Source organism: Colias croceus, chromosome 3, assembly GCF_905220415.1.
Source record: "Colias croceus chromosome 3, ilColCroc2.1".
Taxonomy (NCBI): domain Eukaryota; kingdom Metazoa; phylum Arthropoda; class Insecta; order Lepidoptera; family Pieridae; genus Colias; species Colias croceus.
The window spans coordinates 6,657,546-6,677,243 of NC_059539.1; the positions used below are offsets into that span (position 1 = coordinate 6,657,546).

General features: G+C 37.1%; 2 protein-coding genes across 3 annotated transcripts in view; one reads left to right on the top strand and one right to left on the bottom strand.

Moving 5' to 3' along the window:
- The window catches only part of LOC123706343, a 45,438-nt gene that overhangs the window by 2,626 nt on the left and 23,114 nt on the right, over positions 1-19,698 (top strand). For both annotated transcript variants that reach the window (XM_045655557.1, XM_045655556.1), the window contains exon 2: positions 11,137-11,258. In XM_045655557.1, coding sequence (XP_045511513.1) covers positions 11,230-11,258 — 29 coding nt within the window. In that variant the 5' untranslated portion in view covers positions 11,137-11,229. The remainder of the gene's footprint in view (positions 1-11,136; positions 11,259-19,698) is intronic.
- On the bottom strand, positions 8,946-9,767 carry LOC123705979. Its single transcript, XM_045655101.1, has one exon. The coding sequence runs from the start codon at positions 9,765-9,767 to the stop codon at positions 8,946-8,948; it is 822 nt and encodes a 273-aa protein (XP_045511057.1).

Sequence of the window (19,698 nt, forward strand, 5' to 3'; positions counted from 1 at the left end):
GTTAGATACATATATTATTAATTATTATGTATTATTATATACAAATGTTTTGCCAGTGCATGCTAACTCAAAGGATAACCTCGTATAGTTCCTGTACTGGTTATCTGAGAACAAACCTCCTATGTACTATCTTGGGGCTCAAGCTATCATTGGACTTATACAATGTCAGCTGGCTCAGTGATCTAGGTGTTTGGTATAAACAGACAAACAGAGTTACTTTTGCATTTTTGCAATTAATTTCTACAAAATGTTGCAGTTAAAATAAATAATACTTGATCTCAAACACTAAACAACACAATACTGATATAAGTGCTTTAAATTAATAAATCTAATTCGATTTTTGTCCATTGTAATTTAATAGTAAATTATTTATTAATTCATCCAGGGTATGCTAATTTTACCGACAATATGTATTTCATTTAATACATACTGGTTTCAGAATAACTTGCTTGAATTTTACACTTTGGCAAATCATTTGCAATTGCCACTAGAAAATTTTTTATGCATACAGGTTTGACCATGAGCAATAAGCAGAGTCTGGAGGACATTTCTGATGGGGAGTGTGTATCTGTTACTAAAATGTTCACATTGTTTTTAAATAGAAAATCTTTCCATTGTTATTCAAATGCCTGCTGTATAAATTGGCTCTTTTGATAGATTATTTATTTGTTAATATGTATTAATCAATAAACAGATGTTTCCTTGATTTTTAAATATATTATATACAGTGGAATCCATTTATAAAGACTTTGAAGGGGAATATCAAACACTTCATTATAAACATACATCATACAAAGCATTTTGTAGAAAATAACCTCTCCTGTTTTTGTCAGTATTTAATACAGAGAAACAAAATAGAGATGCCTACACATTGAGACTCAAAACAAACAAAAAAAGTGTTGTTGGTTATCACAATTTTCCCAAACAGAAATTAGTGTTAAAAGTTTTAGAATTCATTTCGGTCAGTATAACCTGACAATTCATTAAAAATTGGTCACAATAAACGATATGTTTAAACTAAGTCATTTTATCCGACTTTTATTACGATACGATAAAAGCAAACTATTTATATCTATGTTAATGGAAAATAGGTAGGTAATCCATTATTATACACAACTCATTCGAAATGGATATATGTATTATAATTCCTAAATCACAATCACAAAAATCACATGTATTAGTGTAAAACGGACTTTCTAGGAAATGTATGTAGAAAGTCTACAAATCTGAATCCTAAAAGTATTTCACGATAACCTTCCTCAATAAATGAGCTATCTAACACCGAAAGAATTTTTCAAATCGGACCAGTAGTTTCCGAGATTAGCGCGTTTAAACAAACAAACAAACTCTTCTGCTTTATAATATTAGTATAGATTATCAGCTGCAAACAGAAATTTCGTAATTCTGATCTTAAAACTTAACCATTTCACTATCACCTGTTGCAGATCTACCTAAGATTTCGATTGAGGGGGTTCAAATAGTATACAGTTCTTCTGTAAAGAACCTTGGTATTACTCTCGACCAAACCCTGTCCTGGACAGAGCAAATTAATATTGTTAGTCGTAAGATTTTTGGTGTTGCTGCAATGCTAAGACGTTTGCGCAATTTTTTGCCCATATCCACGAAAATTTTGCTTGCACAATCTTTGCTTCTTCCTATCCTCGACTATGCTGATGCAAGCTACTTAGAGCTACTTATAGCTGAGGAGCAGTTAAACAAATTAGAACGCCTTCAAAATTTTGCGATAAGATTTATCTTTGGTCTTCGCAAGTTCGACCAAATCTCAGACTTCCGCTCACAACTCAGATGGCTCCCTATCCGCCTTCGCCGGAATACGCATATCCTGTCCCTCCTATACTCAATCCTTTTCGATCCCAGAACTCCTTCCTACTTAAAAAAGAGATTTATATTCATGGGCTCGTCTCATGAACGTAATTTGCGCTCCTCTAACAATCTTACGCTTTGTATGCCTGCTCACTTCTCCAAATTTTATGATTCATCTTTTACTGTGCAAGCCGTAAGATTGTGGAACTCCCTACAGTCCCTACCAACCGCAATAAAGGAAGCGCAAACTTTGAATAGTTTTAAAGCTGCAATTAAAAAATATTATATGTCCTCATAGTCATTCTGTATCTGTTCTGTTTTACCTATTTCTCTACTTGAAATTTTTTATATCCTCTTCTGCACGTTTTCTTTCTTTCTTATGTTATATGTAATTTTATACCTTACTTATATCTATTATATTTATTTGTATTCACTCCTTGTATATGCACTATCTACCTTTTTCAATCTTTTCATTTTCCTATATCCCAAGGTTGCCTGGAAGAAATCGCTTTAAAGCGATAAGGCCGCCAATTTGTACGGTGAAGATTCATTTTGTATATTGTTGTATTTTTATTCAGTGCATTGTACAATAAAGTGTTTTTTATTTATTTATTTATTTATCATTACTATTTAAAACCACTTTCCTTTAAATATGAAATCGATTTTCTCTTTACCCAACAATGTTTTTCAGAAGTGATCTTTTTGGCTCACAGTTCAGAACTCACAGTTGAGAATATTTTTTGTTATAGATTGACATAGAGAACAAGCTGTTTAAGAGTTTCAAACAATTTAATTAAAAAATATTTATTTAGATTACAATAATTATAAAACGAACATTTTGCGCTTAAGGTGGAATTCAAAGGAAATTAGCTTAAGCTTGTTGTTATAAAGGATTACCAGTTAGCCAGTGTAAGTCCCGAGAAAAATCGATCAAGCCCCTTTGAAGATTAGAAATAAAGAAAGAAAATCCCGAAAATCCCGCGGGAACAGAACTATGCGGGTTTTTCATTGAAAACGCGGGAGAAGCCCAGGCGGAAAGTGACGTTAAAAAAAAATAAAATTAACTTACAAAATGGATAATATCCACTAGTGATTTGAGATTGATAGATTCTCCACTGATTTTCAGTGGACTCCACATTGACATCCTAACAGTGGCAGTGTAAATATGAAAATATAATATTAATACACAATAGCTACAAATAGCTTTATCACCAAAGTCAAACAAACATACACAATTTTATTTATACAATAATATGTACGTACATATATTTTGTACTGCTAATTCCTATACAACTTGTTTCTTTTTAAATCGCTACTAATGGAGGCTGGAATCTCCGCATCAAAATCCGTTGCTTAGTTTTTAAGATCTGAGCATTCTAGGGACAGACAGACGGACAACTAGCGGAAAGCGATTTTGTTTTATACTATGTTGTGGATGGATGGAAACATCATTTTAGGCTTTTGATTTTTACAGCTTCGCCCGCATATTCAAAGCAAATTCCAATTGCATAGATATTTCTAAAATTATTAAATTTAATAAATAGCATCCCGGTCTACTCTAGAGTCTAGACTACTAACAACTTACAGTACTTCCAAACTGATAATGCGCATAGAAAAATTCGTCAGTGTTCGGCAACTGTCATATTCCCCGAGCCTCCGAAGACGATATACAGTACAGTATAGAGTGAATTTATATTTTTTTTTTGTTTTTATGGCATTCAAAAGCTTTATAAATATAAATTTATAAAGAATAGAAAAAATTCGATCACGAGGCGGGACTCGAACCCGCATCCTTCGCGCCATTCCGGGGCGGATGCCTAACCAACTCAGCGTGTCACGAGTTGCTGAGTCAAAACCCCAAATATCGACATATACATATATCCGTTCGTGGATAAGAACATAAGCAAAGATATTCTGAAAATTTTCGATATTCGCAAGTGTCGCCAGGAGTCAAAACCTACAGGGTAGATACTTCCCGTGAACACAGAATCATGAAATTTTATGAATAACTAGATTTCCGCCCGCGGCTTCGCCCGCGTTTGCAAAGGAAATCCCGCATAGTTCCCGTTCCCGTGGGATTTCCGGGATAAAAACTATCCTATGTAAATTTATAAAGAATAGAAAAAATTCGATCACGAGACGGGACTCGAACCCGCATTCTTCGCGCCATTCCGGGGCGGATGCCTAGCCAACTCAGCCACTCGTGACCCGCCTGAGTAATCGAATTTAATTAAATTTATATTTATAAAGCATTTGAATGCCATAAAAACCAAAAAATATAAATTCACTATCCTATGTGTTAATCCAAGTTACCCTCTATATGTGTGCTAAATTTCATTGTAATCGGTTCAGTAGTTTTTACGTGAAAGAGTAACAAACATCCATACATCCATACATCCATACTTACAAACTTTCGCCTTTATAATATATGGGTATACCCATAATATATATATATATTAGAATTAAGGAAGTTACGTCTTATAGTACAGATAAAGGAAAAATTGCGATAAGTACCTATAAACGTAAATTTAAAAAATTAAAAAATGTTTGTATGGAACTCTTGGTGCCCAAATCCGACTCGTACTTGGCCGGTTTTTTTTAACAACTATCTACGTATCAATTAAATTTATCAAAATATAGCTTTTGTAACGACCACGACTTTGTGACCCCCCTTGGCACTAAAGCTGGATCCGCCCTTGTATCTGCTACCTGTGTAAATAATCATTTTATCGGAAAATTCAACTTTAAAACAAAACTAAGAAGGGTATGTAACAGCAGCTCAATATAATTCCATACAGAGATAATACGTGCGGTCACCCAACAAAACTAAGAAGGGTATGTAACAGCAGCTCAATATAATTCCATACAGAGATAATACGTGCGGTCACCACCAATTTAAAGACGACTGACGGATTTTTGAATTTTTTGACTGACAGGCTACTGTCACCTACCGAGTACCGCCCGAATTGTTTTCGATTGTGTATGACTCTGAATTGACTCCTATGTCTTTCTGACAAGGTGCAAGATGCAAGTGCATTGTTTAGGGCACTTACGATTCAATGATTCGGGGTAATTCGGGTGTTTCTGGAAATACGATAATTAGCGAAGATCTGCATACGCATTATTCATTTTGGAGTACTGTACTAACAACAGACACAAAAATCATATCATAAAATCGCTCCCTTGCGATGTGAAAGAAAGACAATCACACAAGCACACTTTCGCATTGATAATATTTGTAAGAACCAACTGTTCGCCCCGGCTTCGCCCAGGTAGCTTTTTTGTTTTTCAAAATTTTCTTTTTTCTATCCCTACTAATATTATAAATGCGAAAGTAATTCTATCTGTCTGTCTGACTGTTACGCTTTCCCGCTTAAACCTCTCAACCAATTTTGATGAAATTTGGCACAGACAATCTTTAGACCCTGAGAAAGACATAGGCTTCCTTTTATGCGAAATATGAACCACGGGCGAAGCCGGGGCGGACCGCTAGTATTATATATAACCTAATCCCGGTGGAAACAAACGAACGAAAAATCATACAAATTGGTTCAGAATTTCATTTTTATATGCCTTTTTGGGGTCGTAAGTAGCGAGGTAAGTAATGAAGACTGAGAATTGAAATAACAACAAGAAGAATAGAGGAAGATGTATATATTCGTAAATACACGTTTTACAATAAATGAGAACAAACGACATGCGCTCCGCGTCGAGGTCAGAACACGACTGCCTCTCTGCGGCCGGCCTGCGCTCGCGCAGCGTGATGCGCCCCCCGCGCGCGGCCCCGCATCATGCGATTGGACGGAGCTTATCGCGGCCTAACGGTACTCCTCGGTTCTAGTGAGGAGCATCGGTCGATAAAGTATTATCGATAATTTAAAGAAGTTATCTATCGATAATTTGGAGTACGCATCGCTTGTAATAAAAATGTAAATATAATAAATACAATATAATGTGTATAATATAATAATATGTATAATGAGTTACTTACATAATAAATATAATATAATATGTTTATGATAATATGTGTAATGAGTTACCTACACCACCCCCCTCCAGAGACCGTCAAGGGCGATAAAAATCAGTAAATCTTACCCGGCGCCCAGAACGAGTGACATACTCTTTGGGTATAACTGGCGGAGGTTCATCTTTATGGTCGGACAGTATGAAGGCCGGTTTAATACGGTCTATCGATACTGTGACCTCATTGTTCTTTAACAATATCTTAAAAACTTTACTTCCCCTTGATAAGACTTTATGTGGACCTGAATAAGCCGGTGTTAGAGAACCACGTGATGCGTCTTCACGGAGGAAAACGTGATCACAAGTGGCGAGATCCTTATAAACGAAGGTATTCGGCTTACCATGGCGAGTTGTTGGTGTTGGCTGCAGCTGTCTGGCAAAATTTCTGATGCGAGCTATGAAATCAGAAGTATCGGTAGTACCTACTGTGATGGGGTTAAAAAATTCACCCGGTAACCGCAGAGGTTCGCCGTATACCAGCTCAGCCGATGAAGACTGGAGATCTTCTTTAATAGCTGTTCGAATGCCTAACAGAACCCATGGTAAAGACTCGGTCCATCCCTCATTCCCATGACATACGATAGCGGCTTTGAGTTGTCGATGGAAACGTTCCACCAGCCCATTGCATGCTGGATGGTAAGCAGTTGTATGCTTATGTTCGAATGCGGCTATCTTGGACAAACATTGGAATAGCGCTGACTCGAACTGACGACCACGGTCGGTTGTAATATTTGTAGGGCAGCCGAATCGAGCTATCCAGCCTGAGAGCAAGGCTTTGGCAACTGTCTCCGCTGTGATGTCCTCGATCGGTATTGCTTCTGGCCAACGAGTAAACCTATCTACCGCCGTCAGACAGTACCGGTAACCATTGGAGAGAGGAAGGGGTCCCACAAGGTCAATGTGGATGTGTTTAAACCGTGCCCTGGGTAAACTGAACGTACCTAATGGAGCAGTCACGTGGCGTGTTACCTTGGCACGTTGACATGGGATACAGGCTCGTGCAAACTCTCTGCAGTCCTTGCGCACTCCTGGCCAGACGTATCGCTCAGCAACTAATTTTGCCGATGCATTAGCGCCAGGGTGGCTGAGTGAGTGCAGGCTGTCGAAGACCTGCTTCCTGAAAAACTTGGGTACATATGGTCTGGAAGTCGGCGTACTTACGTCGCAGTACAGAGCTATACGACTTCCAGGTATGTGTAGTTTCTCCAGGCGCAATGATGAACCCTCTTCTAGTAACTTAGAAAGTTCGTTGTCCGCAGCCTGGGCCTTGGCTAAATTCTCGAGGTCGACAGGCGCTTCCAGTTCCTCGATCCGCGACAGGGTATCAGCAACGACATTTTCCTTACCCGCTATATGTCGTATATCAGTTGTGAACTGGGAAATGAAGTCTAAATGTCTATACTGCCTGGGCGAACAGTTTTTCTTCCTTTCATGGAATGCAAAACTGATCGGCTTATGGTCAGTATAGACTATGAAGTGTCGGGCCTCGAGCATATGCCGGAAGTGTTTAACCGCTTCATAAATGGCAAGTAGTTCCCTGTCATAAGGTGAGTACTTTACCTGAGAAGGGCTTAACTTTCGTGAGAAAAAAGCTAACGGCTCCCACGAGTTATCCTTACGTTGTTGAAGAACTGCACCGATCGCCTTGTCTGACGCATCAGTCACCAGGGCGAGCTTAGCGGAGCAGTCTGGATGTGCTAGAAGAGCGGCGTTAGTCAAGCTCTCCTTACAAGCTTCGAAGGCAGCTAGGGTCTCCCTTGTGAGCTGGATAGGGTGTGATCCTTTTACTGAACCAGTTAACAACGCGTGCAATGGGGCTTGAACTTCAGCAGCGTGAGGAAGAAATCTCCTATAAAAATTAAGCATGCCCAAAAATGCCCTTAGTTGCCGGACGTTGGTGGGTGCAGGGAAATCTTTAATCGCCTGGACTTTGACGTCAAGTGGTCGGGAGCCTCGTTCGGAGATGCTATAACCTAAAAATGTTACCTCCTTAGCCCCGAAAACACACTTCGACGTGTTTATCACCATGCCGTAGTCCCTCAGCCTACCAAAGATGATCCGGAGGTGCTCTTCATGCTGCTTGCCATCGCGCGAAAACACTAAAAAATCGTCGAGATAGCAGTACACGAAATCTAGTCCCCTAGTCATCTCGTCCACAAACCTCTGGAAAGTTTGGCCCGCATTTCGAAGGCCAAAGGTCATGAAAGGGAATTCAAATAATCCAAACGGTGTGGTTATTGCCGTCTTGGGAATATCCTCTGCGCTGACAGGTATCTGATGATAGGCTTTGACCAAATCAAGGGTGCTAAAGATCTTGCAACCTGCTATAGAATGGGCAAAATCGTGAATATGACGAATTGGGTACCTGTCGGGCACAGTGCGGGCGTTCAACATGCGGTAATCGCCGCACGGCCGCCAACCGTTGTCCTTCTTACACGCTAGGTGAAGCGGAGAGGACCATGGACTCTTCGAAGGTCTGGCAATCCCGCTGGCGAGCATGGACTGAAATTCCTGCTGAGCAATTTTTAATTTATCAGGCGCAAGACGGCGGGGTGATGAGGAAACTGGAGGCCCTGGCGTCGTGAGTATGTGATGTGTGGTGTTGTGGAGTACTGTGCGATGCGTACCAGCTGGTCGAGTGATTTCTGGGAACTCGGTAAGAATTTTATGGTAAGGAGTATCACCAGTTACAACTTTGACAGAATAAAGGCTAGTATTACAATCAGCTACAAGGCTAGCTACAGCAGTTACAGAAGTAGTATTATCAACTAAGCGCTTATGTCTACAATCTACCATAAGATTATAAAAGTTCAAAAAGTCTACGCCTATGATAGGTTTTGATACATCTGCTACTACAAAACGCCAAGTAAAGCATCTGCGTAAGCCAAAATCTAAATTTAAATGGATGTAACCGTATGTTGAGATATTGGACCCGTTGGCGGCGCACAGTTGAAACCCTGTTGGAGCACGACGATCTCGCAGCACCGAGCGTGGGAAGACACAGAGGTCGCTACCAGTGTCAACCAGAAATTGCGTCTTCGAGGATCGGTCGGTGACGAAGAGGCGACCAGTAGAGGATGGGCAATCGTCAGTCGCCATTATCGACCGCCCATGGAGTTTTCCGCCTTGAAGTCACAGGGGCGAATGCATTTACTGGCCCTGTCTCCAAATTTGCCATGGTACCAGCATAGTGGGTACTTTCGGTACTGGGACTGCGATCGTTGCCTAGAAGTTGACTGGCGTCGCGGTCGAGCAGTTCTGGATCTCGATCTTCCACTTCTCTCCGACCCAAGCTTCTGTAGTTGTCTCCGGAGTTCGGCCACCTCACGCGTTAGGTCGCTGAGAACTGCGCCGGCGCTTTCCTGGCTCACGGAGGCGACGCCAGGAGCTGAAGTAGCCAAGTCATAGACTCTGTCCGCTAAATCAGCGAGATCTTCTAGCTTAGCCGTACCCGGTTGGCCCGCCAAGACAGTCTGCGTGCCATAGGGGAGACGGCTGATCCAGATGGTTTTCAGGAAGTCGTTCGGGACATCGGATCCTGCCAAGCTCTGTAGGTGTCGAAGGAATCGGGAGGGCTTCCTGTCTCCAAGCTCCTCGTGCATTAGGAGTTGCTTCAGCTTTTTTTCATTTGACTCCGTCAGGCGTTTGATGAGCGTCGCTTTCAGTGTCTCGTATTTATTCTCCTCAGGAGGATGTATAATGATGTCCTTGACTTCTTTGGAGTATTTGTTATCCAGTTGGTTGATAACATGGTTGAACTTGGTTTGGTCACTAGTTATTCTGTTTATTGCAAACTGTCCCTCCACCTGGGCAAACCAAATCTCCGGCTCTTCTGGCCAAAATGGTGGGATACGCACGCTCATTTTGTACACCTCGTTGTCGGCATCTATCGATACTTTCCCCTCACTAGACGACTCCATGATACGTGTTTTCTCTGTCATATTTTCGTTCTTCACGGGGTCACCAGTTTGGGGTCGTAAGTAGCGAGGTAAGTAATGAAGACTGAGAATTGAAATAACAACAAGAAGAATAGAGGAAGATGTATATATTCGTAAATACACGTTTTACAATAAATGAGAACAAACGACATGCGCTCCGCGTCGAGGTCAGAACACGACTGCCTCTCTGCGGCCGGCCTGCGCTCGCGCAGCGTGATGCGCCCCCCGCGCGCGGCCCCGCATCATGCGATTGGACGGAGCTTATCGCGGCCTAACGGTACTCCTCGGTTCTAGTGAGGAGCATCGGTCGATAAAGTATTATCGATAATTTAAAGAAGTTATCTATCGATAATTTGGAGTACGCATCGCTTGTAATAAAAATGTAAATATAATAAATACAATATAATGTGTATAATATAATAATATGTATAATGAGTTACTTACATAATAAATATAATATAATATGTTTATGATAATATGTGTAATGAGTTACCTACACCTTTCTGCCCGCGGTTTCGCCCGTTTTCTGTTAAACTTGACAAATTATAGAGTTACCTTCCTCTGGCTCGATAATCACGTTGAAAACAGAATGTAAATAGGTGATTTCGTTTTGCACGCCTCATAAGCGAAGCGTTGAGGTGGGTACTACTGTCACTTCGCGCAAAACATCTGATTTTTCAAACTTAAAATGTCTTTATGTATCATACATTGCACTTGTAAGATAATACATACACACACATATTAAGATTTTTTCTTTCATTTTTCAGGGTCTGATTCGATGTGGTTTAATTGTTATTAAATAAACAAAAAAAAAATATCGACTGTTCTCCATAATTTTAGTATATCTATATATTATATTCTTTATTTTTTTTTTATATTTATAGTGTACTCAAAATTCACCATTATAAACTCGATTCTTTATACTATAAGCCAAGGTTTAAAAAAATAAGTTGGTAGTCAGTCCCTTAAACCTGCGCAATCTAGGTGGGGCCACAAGAAAAATAGCTCAATTATTACGGTACCGCTTTCTTTACTTTTCCAACTGTTTTATTTTATTTCTTTTTTATATTTATAGTGTACTCTTTATAAATAATCAATTTTATTGTAAAGGATGAGATTATGAGGCGTGCACTTTTGGATTTTCCAAACTATTTGAGTTTATCGTGAACGGACCGACAGAAAGACGTGGCGGAGGACTTTATTGTATAATAGTAATGAAGATATAATATAATAATATTGCAATTTGGTGCATAAAATCTATTGTACAGTACATTTGCGTTGCGGTAATTGGAAGGCAGTGTGAGTTGTGTCGTTGAACCTGTGATAACCAATTTATTATTAATTGTTTTAGAAGTTTTGCATCGGAGTTTGCTGGTAATCGGGTGTAGCCACGGATCGTCACGATACGGCGCTGAATGGCGCCACGCACGTCAATGACATATTTATGCAAGTCCTGGCCAACGAAAATGCAAGGTAGGTGATGATTTATAATGTATATAGAAGAAAGCACCATCTTCATTTTATCCTAATTATCAATTACAATTTAATGATAATTGCTCGATTCACCTAAAACATAATTATTCTTTCTTTAACTCAATTACATAAGAATGCGACATTAACTAGGTACTTTATAATAATTTTCAATGAACGCGTTCCAATGATCGATATAATATGTGTGGGTTTAAGTTAATTCTTCGGAAATATCATGTTTATGAAAATGAAGAGCAATTGAAAAGTAGTTTTTGTTATCATGGCGACGCTATGACGGCAGTAGCACTGGCGGTTTCCATGGCGACCTCGTTGGCTCAGCGTGTCGAGCGAGCAGTAAGGGTACGATCAATCCCGAGCCAAGGAAACCCGCACCCTTCACCGGCTGTTTACACCGTACTTGCGCATATTTCTCGCGCATTTTGCTTCTCAAATCTACCGATTCATATAGCATGGTGTACATAGGTGTTATATTATAGCAATTCAGATCACGAAAGTAAATCTATTAAAAGAAAATAAAAGTATCTACTCAGCCAGATATATTAAATGAAGAAAGAAAATTACGATTCAGTCTAATTCTATCCTTTAATAATGAATATTTTTATTTGGTGAAATAAATATAAGGAATGTATTGTCATAGATATGAGAGGGAATAATTATATTATAAGAAGAAAATATAATATCCAAAGTAGTATTGGTATATTTAAATATAATACATATTATAGGTACCAAGTTCCGAGGATGAATAATTGCGAGTTTATTCACACTGTTTCAGGGTGGTAGGTCATTGACATTGCGCTTACATCTAAAATGAAAAGGTTTAATGCTAGGTAGTACGTACAGATTACCGCTGTCGAACACTACGCGTTTGACTAGTGTTATATGGAAAATATAAAATAGTATATCGTGTGATTGGATTACTTAAGAGTTTTAGCGGGAAGGAACGTGACCTTGACCTCAGAGCAATAGGCCTAACCTGCCCCAAAAGACTTAGGTGAAAAGTTACTGGTCGATAATAAAACATCGCTTTCACGCAAGCGCCCTTGCACTGGTCCACACAATCGATCCGCCCGCCCACGTGACGCAACGCATTTGCGAGGATTCCTTTCACTGCTGAAAACTCTTACTTCACGAAACAATTAAATCATTATCATAAGGATGTGAAGTAACACTCTTTTGTTAAAAGAGAAAGAATTTTTATAATTACAGAGTTTTAAAGTAAAATTTGTATGAATTTATAATTGTCACCGTCATCTGGTTGAATCTGCTATTTGATTGAATGACTATCGGATTTATTGAATGATGACATTCAATTGAATAACTAGGCTGAACGTTGATTTAACAAGCGTCACTCGACGTCCAACTAGTTAGCAGATTTTAATTTGTAACATAGCCCTTTGAACAGAGCGGATTTAACGCTCGGCATATCTTTTAATGACTAGCGCTCTGGTTATCTGGTTACCAATTCCATAGATCATTACTAGATTAGCGTTCTTAGTATAACAGGATATTGTATGATAATTTGATCAATTTTCTTAATAGCTTCATAAATCACATTTATCTTGTAAGCATCCCTATAAATTATGTAAAACAAAATGCATAATTCTTTATGTATTTAATAAATCGCATACTTCTCATAACTTAGAAATTACGATCGTAAAAAGGTATACACTTAGAATATAAAGCTACTCTGTTTAAAGAAAATGAATCTTTAGCTGTGACGTAGAACTCGTTGGTAATACCAATACCAAGACCAGTATTACAACTTACTCATAGCTGTTGAGCAACATTGGTATTGACAACCGTTTTAGCATTGATGCGGTTAGTACGACTTGCGTAAGATTTTTTCCTGCTACACGCCCAAGTTTTCATAAATGAAATTTATAGATATGTAATATAATTCAGATATTATATAACAATAGCATAATTCGTATTTCGCATAGTTTGTTAGTGAAACCGGAGGAGGGTGCAGAGTGAAAGTGGGAATTATTTAAGGACGCTATAACGTATTTTTACAAAAACACGCTGTTTTTCGGTACCATTTTAACTTAAAGCAATTACACGTGAGAACATAGTAATATCTTAATTTAAAGATAATATATTCAGCTCTACGTTCATCTTATAAAAATTGTACGACGTCATACAAAATTGTCGCTGAAATACGTTTTTTCCATCACAATAAACGCATAAAATGCAAAAAAATGGGGTCTAAACCGGTACCATTTTAGGAAAATTAAGAGCCTAATCTATCTTCTTAACTATATCTTATTGAGGGATATATAGTCCTTTATATATGGTGTAATTTTTATGAATCTAAATCAAAATTTTATTTCAATAATGAGCTAAATTAAAAATACTTGTCGATTTCTTCATACATTTTGTTCTCGCGGTTCGTCAGACCGCGCTCAGAAGCGCTCTTGGAAGGACGGGTGTATCGCTCCTCGTGCCAAAAATAAAAACGAAATAAAAAAGATTATTGTGCGTGCACTGTCTTTTTCGTGATTTGAAATATTTGATACTTTTTATGAGTAAACTGTATAAGTTTCATATTCCAATTATTTGTAATTTAAAATTATGTTTTTAAAATTACCTTGCCTGAGATCCTCTTTTTTATGGGTTGTTGAATAGATTGGTGGGGTAAAACAATTCAAGATGGCGTCGATGAAAATTTGGCTTTTTTTCGTGATGGGTGTCATTTTCATAGTTTTTGGGGTAGCTATTACCGAATATGAGGTCAAAACTGAAATCCAAGATGGCGCCGACGAAAATTTTACATCTTTTCGTCATGGGTGTCATTTTCATGGTTTTTGGGGTAGCTATTAACGAATATGAGGTCAAAACTATAATCCAAGATGGCGCCGACAAAAATTTTACAACTTTTCGTCATGGGTGTCATTATCATGGTTTTTGGGGTAGCTATTAACCAATATGAGGTCAAAACTGAAATCCAAGATGGCGCCGACGAAAATTTTACATCTTTTCGTCATGGGTGTCATTTTCATGGTTTTTGGGGTAGCTATTATCGAATATGAGGTCAAAACTATAATCCAAGATGGCGCTGACGAAAAATTTGACATCTTTTCATCATGGGTGTCATTTTCATGGTTTTTGGGATAGCTATTAACGAAAATGAGGTCAAAACTATAATCCAAGATGGCGCTGACGAAAATTTGACATTTTTCGTGATGGGTGTCATTTTCATGGTTTTTGGGGTAGCTATTAACGAATATGAGGTCAAAACTAAAATCCAAGATGGTCGTCGAATTTCAAGATCGCGTCATGGTAATACTGTCGCGTTATGGAGCAAGGCGGCGATTTTGGTATCTATGAATCTCGCCAAAGAAGTTTCACTCCTGACACGTTTTCTCGGCACACACGTTCTTTTTTATTTTATTCTCTTCGTTTAAATGTTTTAGATAAACTTTATTTTAAATAAAGTTTAGCGAATATATTTAAAGAATATATTTAAAGTTACTAATATCTGTCAGAATATTAACATGATTGCCACAGAGTTGCGTTTTATATTAAATTTCTAAATATGCATTTCAATGTTCTTTAAAATTGTTTTTTTTAAGACTTTCTACAAAACTGTGGTTGTTAACGTTTTTGTTATTTTATTTAAGTTTACTTTAAAGGAGTAAGAAAAATATACCTAATTATCGACGGTTACATTGGGGATTTGGTAATAGCTGTCTCAAAAACCTTGAAAATGACACCCATGCCGAAAAGATGTAAAGTTTCGTCGACACCATCTTGGATTTTAGTTTTGACCTCATATTGGTTAATAGATACCCCAAAAACCATGAAAATGACACCCATGACGAAAATATGTAAAATTTTCGTCGGCGCCATCTTGGATTTTAGTTTTGACCTCATATTCGTTAATAGCTACCCCAATAACCATGAAAATGACACCCGTGACGAAATGATGTAAAATTTTCGTCGGCGCCATCTTCGATTTTAGTTTTGACCTCATATTGGTTAATAGCTACCCCAAAAACCATGAAAATGACACCCATGTCGAAAAGATGTAAAATTTTCGTCGGCGCCATCTTGGATTTTAGTTTTGACCTCATATTCGTTAATAGCTATCCCAATAACCATGAAAATGACACCCATGAAGAAAATATATAAAATTTTTGTCGGCGCCATCTTGGATTTTAGTTTTGACCTCATATTGGTTAATAGCTACCCCAAAAACCACCCACATTTGCAAATGTGTTTGCTACTTAGGAAAAGTTCATATTTAAAGATATAGGTAATGTGAATGTGTGGTAACGAATTTAATTTATTTCATTCCGACTGTTTCTCGGAATAACATACATTTACTAAGAATTGCTTACAATGGCGGGTTTAATATATTGCCGGTAACATATAATATTATGTATGATAATAATTCTTAAAAAAGTATTTTATACATTTCTTAAAAAGCTTCGATATTGTATACAATAATACAATTCATATTCAAATTGTTGTAAAATAGTCACACTTTTTTAAGTTGGTTGAATACACTAAAATACTTATAAGGATCGTACCTACTAATAATAGTAACAAAATGAATTTTTAAAGTTCCCAGTAATCTTCTGGAATCAATTTCAATAAAAATATAAAAAAAAATAATATCAAGTATGAAGATGGTCTATAAAATGGAATGCGCTATGTTTACGTGAGCGCGATGTTCCCGCGAACCACGTGGCGACGTTAGATACCTAAATTTGAGTAACGCAGATTTGTGACAGCGTCCTTAAGACAAGATTTCCGCCTGCGGCTTCGCCCGCGTTTCCAAAGGAAAACCCGCATAGTTCCCGTTTCCGTGGGATTTCCGGGATAAAAACTATCCTATGTGTTAATCCAAGTTACCGTCTATATGTGTGCTAAATTTCATTGTAATTGGTTAGTTGTTTTTACGTGAAAGGGTAACAAACAAACTTTCGCCTTTATAATATTATATATTAGATTAGCCGTGACTAACTCGTTCACTAAATTTAATGAAAATTTTATAGAAATTTTATTTAAAATGGCGAACAGAATATTTGTCCAATGTTTTCTATGTTATGAATAGGAAGTTTCAGTTTATAGGCTAAAAATAAATTAAACTCTCGTTTCATTTTTAAAACAGTATTTTATCATAAATGTGCACAAATGTGGTTTAATTATGAGAATTAAATGGAAATATCTCACATGATCCCCGAGCAATATATTAAGCAATTTGTACTCTCATTACTAGTCTCATCTTCATCAAATTGCAAAGGCTCTCGTGAGGTTTGAACCTCATCAGTTTACTCAGATACGTATTTGTTTATTATGATTATTAGTCCATTGAAAAGTTACATTTGGGATTGCATTTTTTAGAGGACGCAATTTTATTTTTTTTTTGTGTAGGGGGGGTCAGTGTAAAGCTACCACCAAGTTTGTGGGGTAGCCACCCTTGTCCCACGGCCACCATCTTGAAAATAGCGGTCGAAATGGTTTTTACGATATATCTCTTAAACTATTTATCTGATAAAAAAAATTGTTAACATTATTTGTTGCAAATTAAATTCTCTACAACTTTTGTCCAGTAAATTTTTGTCGTAGAACTATAAATAAAAAAGTTATGAGCGAAAATGTTCAGAAACTAGAGCTATTTATATTTTTCAATAAAACTTTTTTTATCATTTTATGAAGAAATAATATCAGACCATTTTTGTAGATTTTTTTTCGAGGAACAACTATTACACACAACATTTTTTCATTACGTCAATAGCTAAGGTTTTACAGCGCTCCGAAGTGAGTACTATTTTTACTATTATTAATTATTATGTATCTCAATTCCATAATACTCGGGTACCATCATAAGGAAGGTACCCGGTCCTTTGGAAGGCTCCCCACGTAAGCCTGAAATATATATTCTCACGTAGACCATAGATATTCCAACCGTGGGCGATGGGGTCGTCACATCCCTACGCCTCTATTATTATTATAATTACTATTTTTTCCCCTACACATCAAAAAAATAAAATTGCGTCCTCTAAAAAATGCAAGGTTAGGCCTAAAAAATGTAACATTTCAATGGACTATATATTGATAACTTTTTTACAATCGCTCTCCAATTAATAATTGAAATTTGAAAATTTACGAGGATTAGGCATGTCTTTCCAAAAATACTGCCGAGTTATTCGTTGTTGAAATAGTTTAATTTATTTATCATTATATATTATTATGTAATTTAAGTATATACCTAAGTGTTATAAGATAGTCGTGTTCCTAGAGTGTTCTTTATAAATCAATAACGGCTGAGCGGTATTCATGATTTTAACCTCTTTGGATTAATGTGCGATTTTTTTAAACTATTGAAAAAAACATCGTACAAATCCGAACGAAACGAAATACTAACTAAAGTTTCACTGTTCCCTACTCACATTCCGCTTTTTTCCAGATCGATCTGACAAAATGTGTCTGAATTTTATTGTGTTTGCTACCTGTCTCTTCCCCTCGAAGCATCTGCCTCCAGATCTGAATTTCTGAATTGTATAATATGACAAGTGGATTAGCTTTACAGAGAAAACCACATGAAAAATCCTTCCCTCACTCTGCTGTGTTACCATACCATGAAAATTCGTAGTAAATAGAACTTTCAGCGGCGCTCGTACGCTGAAACTAAATATTTTATGAAAAAGGTTGCTAAAATCGAATTTGTTGGTAGTTTTCTCTAGTTTATTTAGTCAGTAGATATATAACTTAAATCGACAAAACGATGCAACGATGCATGCTTTTTCCAATGTGGCAGTGCGAGAGGAAAAGTAAAATAGAAGAAAGATACGAGGTGGCAATGTAGAAATATGTACCTCATTTAAAAAATCCCTCATTTTCAAACTACATGCCGGAAAACTTTCTAGGCTACTACTAATATAACTGGACTAATACGCGAAATACGAAAATTTTACCACTTAATAACTTCACTAAATATATTATAAAATTTAAAGTAAACATAATATATCTGATCTATAATATCTGTTCATATTGTGCTTTGTATTAATGGTGATAAACGCCGATTTGAATTTTACTTCTGTTAATTCAAATAACACATCAACCTTATTTTGTTCATTATGAAGTGAATTAGGAATTCAGATTATAAGAATTATTAAATCTGATGCAATTTGCAATATGACGTTGTAGAATGCGATACTTAGATGTTGAACCGTAGAGAGCCGATAGAGCTATTGTTGCTGCCACAAAAAAAAAAATTGTTCATGTGTCCCTTAAATTAATAATTAATTATTAATTTAAGGGTCATTTGTGAATATTTTATCTCAGTCTCTTTATTCCGTAGAAACCTTGAATTGGTACGGGAAATTTCTGTATATTCGATGACTCGTTGTTCTACTTTTAATACGAGGAATGTTGATTCAATACATTGAAATATTTTTCATCCTATAAGGACATTTATCGTTTCCGCCGATTCGGTTGCTGGATTTCAATAAAAACGATAGCAAGTGTTAATTATTATTATCTTCGCATTGAGTCAATAAAGTAGCTAGGGAAGCGATGACACCGACACCGGCGAAGCGGAATTAGAATGAAGTGCGCGGCTCGCCGCGGCCGTGTGCCACGTCATTGCCGTGACCCACTGACATAGATCTGCGGGGCCGCCTGCACCGATATCTGCACATGCCGCGCACGGTCGTTCTTCCTCTACTTATGCTTCTTTACTTGTTTTACTGAACTTTATGAGTATTTTCATAACGTTATATGTATACAATATTATTTTATTAAATAAAACATGTACCTATGATAGAAAATCGATCGTAGATTTTCTACCATACATCTTTTTTTTACGGATCTTTGGGAAAAACGTTTGACTTTTAATGTAGGATTTTTTTTTCATTTTATCTATTTTTCTAAGATACTAATTGTTACTCTGAATGTCATAATGAGAAAATAATGATCAGATTTATGTAGGTGCCGTCAAAATAGTCGGTTTGCACAAGTTAGGCTAAACTAGGCAATATCACTAAAATGAGTTATGCAATAAGTGACCTTGTTATCTAAATTGTGCACTTGACACGAATACTGTTCCATTTCACTTTCATGTCTATATATACACCTATCTATGCGTAGTTATCTTCGTGTCCGCTTGCACACGATAAATTGTTATTATCTGAATTATAATATTATGTATGATTGGAGCTAGTGGTACATAATGTAAATATTCAATTAGGTAATTGTATAAATTAAATTTACATAGGCTTTTAATCTGTTCAACGAGTAAGTCGACTGAATGACGAGGTAGTGGTATGTGAAGGGGAAAGTGAAACATATCAATGTATAGTAAAATAATATAGAGTACCTTTAATATCAGAAATTTTGATAATACGTAAGTTCGTAAGTTTTCGACCTTACTCGACGATGTGATCAGTGTCGTTTCGGTGAGTGAGATCGAAAG